Source organism: Archocentrus centrarchus, chromosome 16, assembly GCF_007364275.1.
Source record: "Archocentrus centrarchus isolate MPI-CPG fArcCen1 chromosome 16, fArcCen1, whole genome shotgun sequence".
Taxonomy (NCBI): domain Eukaryota; kingdom Metazoa; phylum Chordata; class Actinopteri; order Cichliformes; family Cichlidae; genus Archocentrus; species Archocentrus centrarchus.
In genome coordinates, this window is record NC_044361.1 from 12,032,279 (window position 1) to 12,044,879 (window position 12,601).

A 12,601-nucleotide genomic window follows, 5' to 3' on the forward strand; every position below is an offset into this window, starting at 1 on the left:
TGACATCCAAGGGCTTTATGGCCTGAAATGAATCATACAGCACACCTTAAATGCATTACAGACTGGGCAAACATTTCCTCTTACTGGTGCTTTGAGAGCCATGGGCACAACCATTATACTGGACTCAAGAGCCAGCTGGTGAGGACAAATCCACAAGGATTCCTATTTTCCCCCTTCTGACTCTCTGGCAGCCCTGCTCCATTCATTCAATTTTTATATGTGCCCACTGCCTAGTAGCTGTGTTACTACCGGTTTCAAGGGAGAATTAACCGAAAACAGGTCTTATTAAACTATATTAAGACCAGTTGAATAGGATATAATGTACTCATTCAGGGCCCAGAGGGGTTTTATCTGAGCCATAGCTGACACTAGTGGCTTCTACAAGTAGGGATATGTTGTTCTGAAGTGGCACTGCAGTGCTTCCAGGGGGGCTATTCACTTAAGCCAGGCATTGCATTGTGGGTAAGCAGATTTTAAGTGGGTATGAATACAGCAGGGGGTAAAGTAGGCTCTCATTGTCCAGGAATGTTTATCCCCCACCCCTCCTTGATTCAGGGCTGGATTATGCAGCAGCATGCTTCAGAAGCAACCTTTGGCTCCACTTGGAGGGTCTCTGGAAGAAATATTCTTTCATACATATACACACGTACAAACGGTCGTTATCCTTCTAATAAGAAGCCAGGTTGATTGCTCCCTTAAGGCCCATGGTGAGTAGGTGGAAGTGGAGCCGCTGAAGCAGGGTGTTGTGCATAAGTCCCTGGGCTGGGCTCTTTGGGAAGGCTGGAGCCAGTGATGCCCCCAGTGAGTGCAACACAGTCATCATCTTTAGCACAGCAAATTTTATTGGGCAGTGTGTGGGTTGTAGAAATGTGTTTAATCAACTCAGCTATAGGGGAGGTCTTGACCTCATCGCAGACATTTCCAGCCCAGATTGTGTGTGTGTGGTGTGTGTGTTTTGTTTGTGTGAATGGCTCACAGCCTTTGCTGTGGAGTGTGACCTGCGGTGGAGTCATTGGTTGACACTAGTGTTGTAGTACTCGAGATCGGTCTTGGTCTCGAGACCGGTCTCGAGACCGCTTTTTGATGGTCTCGGTCTTGTCATGGACTCGACCGCATTTGGTCTCGGTCTTGTCATGGACTCGGACCTTGCGGACTCGGGATTTTATTTCAAGACCAGTCAAGACCACAGCTGTGGAAATATCACTAAATTGCCAGAATACTGTCCAATTTATTTGTTAACATCTTTGCTTTTATTGGATGCAAAACGTACTGATTCAAATCCCACAAAGATTGCGCTCCTCTGCCTCTCAAAGGAGCGCACCTCACAGACTCCGCCCCGGCTAGGTCGCTGCTATTATCGCTGCTTACGCCTGTATCATTTCACCGCAGTTTGCAATCTACCACAGAGCACGGACAGTTTCATTCACAGTGTGTATGTTTGATCTCACTATGGTCATGCGTGTGCTGCATAAATCGAAATAACCGCATGAACACGAAGAGAAGTAAGAGGGAAAATGAAGATCAAAGGAAAATTTCAGGCTTCCGATTCAACAACAAAATCCCAGCATGAAAGGTAAATACCAACCTTCATGTATTTTGATACACAAACTAAAATTTAATGCAAGTTTTAGGGCTGCAACGATTCTTGGAATAACGCAATTCGATTATTAAAATCCTCGACACAGATTTGTTGCTTTGATGTTTGGTTTCAGCTCTGCAGCTCAGGTGTCTCCGTGTAAGCGGAGCATTTCCAAAAAAACCAAAAACGACCCTTTAACACGAGTGGATCGCTGAGATGTTTCTCCACACCCCCACTTCTCTGTGCTGTGAGTGCGCATGTTTGAATGTGCGCGTGTTGTGCAGAGGATGTCAGCTGTTATTTTTTTCTTTACGTCAGCTGTAGCCACCAGAACAGATCTATAACCACAGTGTACTGGGGAAAGGGGGGCTGCCATTAGCACTAGCAATCGTTCGGTGCCCCCTCCACCACCTTCAGTACAGAGGGGCTCCTTCAAAATGTTTTTATCAACCACCTGATCAGCAACATGAAGAACAGAGAACTTTGTAGCTGCTCCATCCACCCTGTTTGTTTCACACAGAGAAACATCTGCAGTACGGAAGTTAAAATATGCTGATGAATTGTTAAAATGAAAATTATTTCTTATCCAATTACTTGATTAATTGATGGAGTAATCAACTGAATACTTGATTACTAAAATAACTGATAGTTGCAGCCCTACTTGTATTCAGAAAGCCATAGTCAAACATTAGTTTTCAGCACCAGTAGAGCTATGAGAGGCCTTCAAGAATAAAATACTACAGTTCCCAGCAAGATGATGTCACTTCCTATTGTTGCATTAAAAACGTGATAGTTTATGCTCACAATATGGTGGCTGATATTCAAATGTAGGAAATGCTATTAGCAGCCGAGGAATTTGGATTATGTTTTTGTTGTGTATTTTTTTATGTGATTTCTGCAAACACAGTGGAAGGAACGGCACTCTGGGACACATTAAATACTTGATGTATAAATGTAACTTTTCTGGATTATATGCAAAAATTATCATTCTATCGATCTAATAAGGCCTGATTTAGAGTTCTGCATTGATTCTTTGTGTATAACTGAAAATCCTCTCTGAAGCAAACCTGACATGCACCTCGAGAAATGTAACTACACGTCCAAAAAAACTGATTACTGCTTTCTGGTTATGTCTTAGGCCCCATCACTCAATTAACAAGTGGGAGCGGCATTTAGTGGTTAGTATTAGCTTACTAATTAGCATTAGCATTAGTGCTGGGGTGAGAAATATTTCTTGCTAGAACCCGGAAGTTACCATGGCCACCACCAATGGTAACAGCAGAGAAGTAAGTTGTTGTTTCTCCGCCATTAGTACATTGAGCTAGTGGTGGGCAGATTGATCCTGATATCGATAATATGGATGCCAACGTTGTATTGGTATTGATCAATATCAGTGTGATGAGATCGATACTTTGGCTTCAGTTTCTCTCCTGTATGCAGTGCTGCGGTTTCATCAAAGATGCGAGCTGACTGTCTAAGTGTCGCTCCTGTCACAGCACAGAGCACTTTGCTCCTCCCCTCCCCACAGTGTTTGTTATACTGTCATGTGATGCATACATATTTTATTTGGGAAAAAAAAGGATTTTGCTATGAAACATTTAAATCAAATTTAAATGTAAATTTGTAAAAAATTAGTGAATGAAGGGACATTTTTTATTAAATTTTTTATTATACTTTCTGAAAATCTACCTGGAAAAAGTTTGCATTTGTTCTTGAGTGATGATTTTGTACACTTAATTTATGAAAAAAAATTCCAGACATCAATGTATGGGGAAAATTGTTTTATTCTATTGTTTCAGAACAATAACTTTTATTTTGATAAAGTATTTTCTACTTACATATAAACTTTGCCCAATTCTATCCTGGGGTTTAACTAATTAATGATCCAAAGGAAAAAAATCTCAAACCAGTTAAACTTCATGGAAATTCTTCATAATTATTAAAAAGTATTGGTATCAGTATCGGTGATAATGGCCCTGTATTTACTTGGCATAGGATCGATACCAAATTATGAAGTGTTGCACACAACTACATTGAGCAGCATACACCAGGAGTGATTGACAGTGCTAAGGACCCTCCTCCTGGCTCTGACTGGTTGTTTTTGACTGGGAGCGGTTCAGGGAGGAGGTGGAGGAGCTCCATTTTTTTCGCAGATTATCGGTCTCATACTGTCTGACATGGTGACAGTTTTAACAAATATGTAAAAACCAGATTTTTTATAAAAGTTACATCCTGCAGCTTTAATCTGTATAAGATTAAAGGCTTTAGTTCTTACTGTTGATGAGTGTTTGCCATTTTTCAGTTTTACACATTTAGCTATGTGGTTTTGAAAAAGCACCCATTTTTACAAAGGTTGGTTTAAAAACAACACAACTTTATGCATAGTTTATGAAAGGCAGAGAAAAGTTAAGACTATTGTGATGAACTATGAATAATTGTTTTACATTCTGTGATAAATGATGGAAGTCACCCAAGAGTATTAAATAAGATGGTTATATTTATTTGAGCTGTGAGTTTTAATATCAGGGTAATTTTATGGGAATGCGGATCTTTCAGATCAATTTGAGAAGTGATTTTGATCATGTTTCACATTTTATTGTGTCATGTAGTGTCAGGCACTGGTCTTGGTCTTGTCTCGGTCTCGCCCCCCCTCGGTCTTGGTCTCGACTGGTCTCGGACCCTAAAAGTCTTGGTCTTGTCTCGGTCTCGATACCCTCTGGTCTTGGTCTTGTCTCGGTCTCGGGTTAGGTGGTCTTGACTTCAACACTAGTTGACACGCTGCTCTTTGCTGGTTTGAGTGATTAACTGGAGAAAGTGATCACTAATCTGTCAGCTGAGACTCGTCAAGTGACATATTAGTGAAAACATTACACCATATTTTTCGCTCTGGATCCAGCCATCAAAAACCTTTTACACAGATTTTTAACCCCTGCTAAAAGCAGGGCTGTGATGATGGCTATGCCAGCCTATGAGTTGGTCAACATTGTGGTCCAACCTAAAATATTGCATCTCTAATTTTAACCAGTCAGACATGGACCATTGACTTTATTGGTAACAGCACTGGCAGGTCAAAAAGCTTCAAATCATAAGTCCTGTCAACTTTTAATTTTATTTTTGAGTGAAGTGTTTGGGTAATGATCAGATGGACTGTCATCCCCTTTGTTATAGTTATATTTACCTCCAGATATTTCAGCTAGTGCCACCATCAGGTCAAGAGTTTTCTCAGTCCAGTAATTCTGTGATCTACAAAGCTCAGCTGTGTTTGTCTTGAATCTGAAGATTTTTTAAATGATTTTTCTGGCTAAATGCCATCCCCTGCAAATCAAATCACCAGCAAAAAAGCACCATGCTGTGATTTCCTCATTTTACCACCCGAGAAGTTTAGCTGATACACTTCATACAGTACACAATCACTAGTTTAAAGATTTATAGAGGTAGTATACTGCATTTACCGATGAACACGGCCCTGATTGCTACCTGCCTGCCTCATATGTGTATGTGGGTATGAGTCAAAAAAAACCACATGGTGTGTATGTGTGCATGTCTCTGTGTGTGTAAGGAAGCTGAACAGAACCCTGTGCACTCATTTAGTATCTCCTTGTGTGGTTTGGCAGCAGCTTTGTTGGCATGGTGGTGTGCAGCGGGCATCCGTCTGGACGTGAGGCAGGCCTGGTATGCCGCACAGCCCCCTGCAAGGCTGCATGAGGGTGGGATCAGAGTGGGAGTCTACCAGGCTCCAGACTGGTAGTCTGTGCATGCGTGAGTGTAAGCAAATGTGTGTTTCTGTGTGTGTCTGCACTTCTGTGTGTATGGGGGTAATTAAATTGTAATCACACAGGCTTAAACAGCAACCGCAGGTTCGCCATTGTTCCGCATGTCACTTGAAATCTGTTGACTTGCTTGCATGTTGTTTCCCCATTCATAACTCTGTCAGATAGACTGTCTGAGTCTGTGTGTTCCCTAATCATTTCTACACCAGTTTAACACCACACCATTTATTTGACCTTTGTGGTCATTATAATGTGGCATAATTCAGCCATGCTGAAAGTAACACAATAGCATGCACACCACCGTGGCTGGATGCCATACCTCCGTGTACTGTACTGGATAATAATGAACCACTGCAGAGCTGAGCCTGGTGTGCACTTAGACAGCAGACCACCCTTGAAAAATACAACTGCCTCTGTTAGTTGTTACTAACACTCCCCTTTTTCTGATCCTCACAGTTGTTTATTGCATGCAACTGAAGGTCAATTATAGAAATAATTTGAAGATGTGTTTTTCTTTTTTTATTGACCCCAAAAATGAATGCAATGATAATATGCTGGTGATGCAGTGACGTCACTGAGCACACATAGTAAATACAGCATGACAAAGTACAGTGACATCAGGTTTTTAACTGAAGACAAGAACATAACGCCGCTTCTGGTGGAAGCTACACAAATCTCAGCAGGACGCTTGAATCCTCACTGGCAACACATGCCACAGCCACCGAGATGGCAGCAGCCGCAGCAATAACGGCATCTAACGGGGCTAGCGTGGCTATTCTCCCTGATGTCAAATGGCATCTGTAAAAAAAAAAAGAAAGAAAGAAAGAAAAAAGAAAAGAAAAGAAAAGAAAGAAGAAAAGAAAAGAAAAGAAAAGAAAAGAAAAGAAAAGAAAAGAAGAAAGAAAGAAAAGAAGAAAGAAAAGAAAAAGAAATGGCTCATTCTGCTGTCTCATCTGAAATACGTCAGCGCAATTTATAGGAAACAGTAGCACTTCACAGCCCAGGACTTATGTAAGTTCCTGAAGATGACTGTGTAATTTTTTCCAAGTTTAGGGTTTAATTTTCAGTACCCCAAAATACTTAGTGGTAGGTACATTAGAACAAGGGGGTAAAAAGTGGAGGTTTTAAAGGAAAGAAGAAACAAATTCTGCTATGTTTTTATGTAGTTAGTGGCTTTAAATTTGATGTTTAGTGGCACATACATGGTTGGGGTATTCAAAAGTACAGCCCTCTCCCCTAAAATTACAATATAGGATTGGGAAAACATTGTTTGTCCTTACCTCTAAAATATCTCAAAGTTATTAATTCCTGATATATACTTAGAGCATAATTTCTGTCTTTTGTCCTTTAAAATCTCAGTTTGTTACCCCTTAATTTTGCTTTATCTAAGTATTTTTAGGTACTGAAAATGCATCCTAAATTCAGAAAAATTACAGCATTGATTGCAGGCTGTATTGTGATGTGCTACTGTAAAACACAGTAGATTAGAATTTGAATTAACTTAAGTTAAATGACTTATTTTGAGTACTTGATCAACTCAGCATACCATCCATATTTCTACTGATGTCTCTTCCTGCGTTGCAGCAGTATTATTGTTGCTCATTTCCTCCTCCAGCTCTTCCACCTGTTGATTAGTCACATACATTCAGGAAAGCATTAAAAAAAAGCACGCATAGCAGATAAACACTGAATAAATAGGAATAAATCATAATTTACATCAAGTAGGCCACTTACTGTAGTGAATGGGAAGGCAGTGTAGCCCTGAATGCAAATAAAAACGAGCACAACGGCCCCGACAACTGCAGCAGTGAATGTTTTCATTTTCAGCAGTTTAATACTTGAATCTTTTATGTTCTGCTATCAGTGTTTTTAAGCATAATGGCACTGTTTGTAGAAGCTGCTGTTATTTATACAGTGCTGCTTTGTCACTGGCAGTACTTGTTTCCCTCTAGGAACAGGCTTGCATCACTCCTTAAATGATGCTGGATATGGTCATAGGAAATTCCCAGAGGATAAATTGTTCTGTACCTTGTATTGGTGAGCACAGTATTTGTTCAATAATTTATAATTTAGCCATAGTATTTTTATTTTTTTTTTAGAGGTAGAACAGTTACTTAGAGTATACACTTTGAGAGCTATATTGTGTGCTGTGCTACTGATAGACAAGTTATTATTTCAAATCAATGTGTCCAACGCTTTTTTCTTCAGATAGACATGACAGAACCTTCTTATAGGGCGTTGCTGGACTAAACAGGTTCCCCTACAATACTGCCAAGTTAAGGAACAGTGGAACTAAAGTAATGTAGTTTGCTACTGTCTAATACAAGCTTAATTAAATCTGATCAGTAAGTGCTCACTCAGTTGTATGGGTCAGTTTCCTGCACTCATTCAATGGCAGAATGCAGGAAATAAGGTTTTATGATACAGCATAAACTATTTATATCAATGTGTACTGCTATGCATCTTTTTATTACACATAATAAAGACACAAACTCATCTTTATTTGTTATCACTTTAATAAAACCATTTAAAATTATGTATCATATTTAAAAAATTACATTTTAAAGAAGGACAACAATCAATAATAGTAGACGTTATATGCACTCTGTGCTGTTTACACAAAAAAATGTTCAAAGGGCCTTTTAAATTTTACTAAATGTCTTGCGCAATAACCAAAATCCCTTACCTCCAGTTTATCTCATGTACTGATAACCCCTCTGACCTTTTACCTTTGTCTTAATGAACACATCTATGTAAAGGAACAGTGGAGTGAATGTTAGAATATAATCTAGAATCTAGAATCTTCATTGTTTTTTTAGGAATATAAGGAGTACCTACTTTATTATCTCATATATAGTAGCTGCAATGATCACTATTTGATCACTGGTTTGAGCTTGATGCTAGCAGTTATCACTTTTCTACTCATTATATAAGTTTTTATTGTTTGTTTTTTTGACGAACAAACAGATCCATTTGCATTTTACATATGGGCTTACTTCACATTGATGTTAAACTGTAACTAAACCACTACTGTGGTTACCCTGCGCTGCAGTTGGGCGCAGGCTCTTTGGTGATGTGAACTTGGTTAGTGATCAGTAGTAGATAAAGTAAAGACCATGTTAGCTGAATATTTTTGCATTACTGATGGCATTCTGAGTGCTTGGAAGATCAAAAAGTCCCACATTTAGGCAATTTTGGTGTTTCTGATCACTGGGAGAAATGTTCCAATTATTAAACATGGTTGAAATAGCATCGGTAATTTCATTGTGGTAGTATGGATGTTTTAGCTTTCAAAATAAAACAATATTGGATCACGTAGTCATTTGTATAGGAAAGGCAAATAAGTTTTGTAGCAACTTCTCTTAATGGGTTGAATTCTTTTCAAACAAGCCCTCCAGCCCAATATAAGTTATACACTATTACCAAAAGTATTCAATCAGCCATGCAAATGAATGAATTCAGGTGTTCCAGTCACTTCCATGGCTACCGTAGTGTTGTAGTCAAGACCACCTAACCCGAGACCGAGACAAGACCAAGACCAGAGGGTATCGAGACCGAGACAAGACCAAGACTTTTAGGGTCCGAGACCAGTCGAGACCAAGACCGAGGGGGGGCGAGACCGAGACAAGACCAAGACCAGTGCCTGACACTACATGACACAATAAATGTGAAAAATGATCAAAATCACTTCTCAAATTCATCTGAAAGATCCGCATTCCCATAAAATTACCCTGATATTAAAAACTCACAGCTCAAATAAATATAACCATCTTTATTTAATACTCCTGGGTATTAAATAAAGATCATTTATCACAGAATGTAAAACAATTATTCATAGTTCATCACAATAGTCTTAACTATTCTCTGCCTTTCATAAACTATGCATAAAGTTGTGTTGTTTTTAAACCAACAACCTTTGTAAAAATGGGTGCTTTTTCAAAACCACATAGCTAAATGTGTAAAACTGAAAAAATGGCAAACACTCATCGACAGTAAGAACTAAAGCCTTTAATCTTATACAGATTAAAGCTGCAGGATGTAACTTTTATAAAAAATCTGGTTTTTACATATTTGTTAAAACTGTCACCATGTCAGACAGTATGAGACCGATAATCTGCGAAAAAAATGGAGCTCCTCCACCTCCTCCCTGAACCGCTCCCAGTCAAAAACAACCAGTCAGAGCCAGGAGGAGGGTCTTAGCACTGTCAATCACTCCTGGTGTATGCTGCTCAATGTAGTTGTGTGCAACACTTCATAATTTGGTATCGATCCTATGCCACAGGGCCATTATCACCGATACTGATACCAATACTTTTTAATAATTATGAAGAATTTCCATGAAGTTTAACTGGTTTGAGATTTTTTTCCTTTGGATCATTAATTAGTTAAAACCCAGGATAGAATTGGGCAAAGTTTATATGTAAGTAGAAAATACTTTATCAAAATAAAAGTTATTGTTCTGAAACAATAGAATAAAACAATTTTCCCCATACATTGATGTCTGGAATTTTTTTTCATAAATTAAGTGTACAAAATCATCACTCAAGAACAAATGCAAACTTTTTTCCAGGTAGATTTTTCAGAAAGTATAATAAAAAATTTTTATAAAAAATGTTCCTTCATTCACTAATTTTCTACAAATTTACATTTAAATTTGATTTAAATGTTTCATAGCAAAATCCTTTTTTTTCCCAAATAAAATATGTTATGCATCACAGACAGTATAACAAAACACTGTGGGGAGGGGAGCAAAGTGCTCTGTGCTGTGACAGGAGCGACACTTAGACAGTCAGCTCGCATCTTTGATGAAACCGCAGCACTGCATACAGGAGAGAAACTGAAGCCAAAGTATCGATCTCATCACACTGATATTGATCAATACCAATACAACGTTGGCATCCATATTATCGATATCAGGATCAATCTGCCCACCACTAGCTCAATGTACTGATGGCGAGAAACAACTTACTTACTTCTCTGCTGTTACCATTGGTGGTGGCCATGGTAACTTCCGGGTTCTAGCAAGAAATATTTCTCACCCCAGCACTAATGCTAATGCTAATTAGTAAGCTAATACTAACCACTAAATGCCGCTCCCACTTGTTAATTGAGTGATGGGGCCTAAGACATAACCAGAAAGCAGTAATCAGTTTTTTTGGACGTGTAGTTACATTTCTCGAGGTGCATGTCAGGTTTGCTTCAGAGAGGATTTTCAGTTATACACAAAGGATCAATGCAGAACTCTAAATCAGGCATTATTAGATTGATAGAATGATCATTTTTACATATAATCCAGAAAAGTTACATTTATACATCACGCATTTAATGTGTCCCAGAGTGCCGTTTCCTTCCACTGTGTTTGCAGAAATCACATAAAAAATACACAACAAAAACATAATCCAGATTCCTCGGCTGCTAATAGCATTTCCTACATTTGAATATCAGCCACCATATTGTGAGCATAAACTATCAATTATTTTAGTAATCAAGTATTTAATTGATTACTCCGTCAATTAATCAAGTAATTGGATAAGAAATAATTTTTCATTTTAACAATTCATCAGCATATTTTAACTTCCGTACTGCAGATGTCTCTGTGTGAAACAAACAGGGTGGATGGAGCAGCTACAAAGTTCTCTGTTCTTCATGTTGCTGATCAGGTGGTTGATAAAAATTTTGAAGGAGCCCCTCTGTACTGATGGTGGGGGAGGGGGCACCGAACGATTGCTAGTGCTAATGGCAGCCCCCATTTCCCCAGTACACTGTGGTTATAGATCTGTTCTGGTGGCTACAGCTGACGTAAAGAAAAAAATAACAGCTGACATCCTCTGCACAACACGCGCGCACATTCAAACATGCGCACTCACAGCACAGAGAAGTGGGGGCGTGAAAAAACATCTCAGTGATCCACTCGCGTTAAAGGGTCGTTTTGTTTTTTTTTGGAAATGCTCCGCTTACACGGAGACACCTGAGCTGCAGAGCTGAAACCAAACATCAAAGCAACAAATTTGTGTCGAGGATTTTTAATAATCGAATTGCGTTATTCCAAGAATCGTTGCAGCCCTAAAACTTGCATTAAATTTTTAGTTTGTGTATCAAAATACATGAAGGTTGGTATTTACCTTTCATGCTGGGATTTTTTTGTTGAATCGGAAGCCTGAAATTTTCCTTTGATCTTCATTTTCCCTCTTACTTCTCTTCGTGTTCATGCAGTTATTTCGATTTATGCAGCACACGCGTGACCATAGTGAGATCAAACATACACATTGTGAATGAAACTGTCCGTGCTCTGTGGTAGATTGCAAACTGCGGTGAAATGATACAGGCGTAAGCAGCGATAATAGCAGCGACCTAGCCGGGGCGGAGTCTGTGAGGTGCACTCCTTTGAGAGGCAGAGGAGCGCAATATTTGTGGGATTTGAATCAGTACGTTTTGCATCCAATAAAAGCAAAGATGTTAACAAATAAATTGGACAGTATTCTGGCAATTTAGTGATATTTCCACAGCTGTGGTCTTGACTGGTCTTGAAATAAAATCCCGAGTCCGCAAGGTCCGAGTCCATGACAAGACCGAGACCAAATGCGGTCGAGTCCATGACAAGACCGAGACCATCAAAAAGCGGTCACGAGACCGGTCTCGAGACCAAGACCGATCTCGAGTACTACAACACTAGGCTACCGGAAGTGGCCATGGAAGTGACACAGTCTACATACCGAGGCGCTGGATAAACCAAGCGCCTCGGTATGTAGACTGTGTCTACAAACATTTGTGAAAGAATGGGTCGCTCTCAGGAGCTCAGTGAATTCCAGAGTGGTACCGTGATAGGATGCCAACTGTGCAACAAGTCCAGTTGTGAAATTCCTCATTACTAAATATTCCACAGTCAGCTGTTAGTGTGATTATAACAAAGTGGACGCGATTGGGGATGGCAGCAACTCAGCCACAAAGTGGTAGGCCATGCAAAAACACAGAGTGGGGTCAGTGGATGCTGAGGTGCATAGTGCACAGAGGTCACCAACCTTCTGCAGAGTCAGTCGTTACAGACCTCCAAACTTCACGTGGCCTTCAGATTGGCTCAAGAGCAGTGCACAGAGAGCTTCATGGAATGGTTTCCATGGCCGAGCAGCTGCATCCAAACCTTACATCACCAACCACAAAAAGCATTGGATGCAGTGGTGTAAAGCACGCCGCCACTCGACTCTAGAGCACTGGAGACGTGTTCTCTGCAGTGACAAATCTGTTTCTCTGTCTG

At 39.7% G+C, this 12,601-nt stretch overlaps 2 protein-coding genes across 2 annotated transcripts in view; one reads left to right on the forward strand and one right to left on the reverse strand.

Moving 5' to 3' along the window:
* Positions 1-5,327, forward strand: part of rspo2 (R-spondin 2) — a 56,689-nt gene extending 51,362 nt beyond the window's left edge. Inside the window, exon 6 of the mRNA XM_030749207.1 lies at positions 5,194-5,327. Within this exon, the coding sequence (XP_030605067.1) occupies positions 5,194-5,327 (134 nt within the window). The remainder of the gene's footprint in view (positions 1-5,193) is intronic.
* A 558-nt stretch (positions 5,328-5,885) lies between these two features.
* LOC115794415 (hepcidin-like) lies at positions 5,886-7,223 on the reverse strand. The gene is made up of 3 exons (XM_030749919.1): positions 7,084-7,223; positions 6,896-6,973; positions 5,886-6,147 (listed from the first exon to the last, which is right to left on the reverse strand). The coding sequence occupies exons 1-3, from the start codon at positions 7,168-7,170 to the stop codon at positions 6,046-6,048; spliced, it is 267 nt and encodes an 88-aa protein (XP_030605779.1). The 5' UTR covers positions 7,171-7,223; the 3' UTR covers positions 5,886-6,045.
* Between the last annotated feature and the right edge of the window lie 5,378 nt (positions 7,224-12,601).

Excerpts from the sequence above, each read along its gene's own strand:
- LOC115794415 (XM_030749919.1), bottom strand. The coding sequence starts at position 7,170 with ATGAAAACATTCACTGCTGCAGTTGTCGGGGCCGTTGTGCTCGTTTTT. Across the intron at positions 6,974-7,083 it reads CTGCCTTCCCATTCACTACA|GTGGAAGAGCTGGAGGAGGA; the intron begins GTAAGTGGCCTA and ends ACTAATCAACAG. Across the intron at positions 6,148-6,895 it reads CATCAGTAGAAATATGGATG|ATGCCATTTGACATCAGGGA; the intron begins GTATGCTGAGTT and ends TTTTTTTTACAG.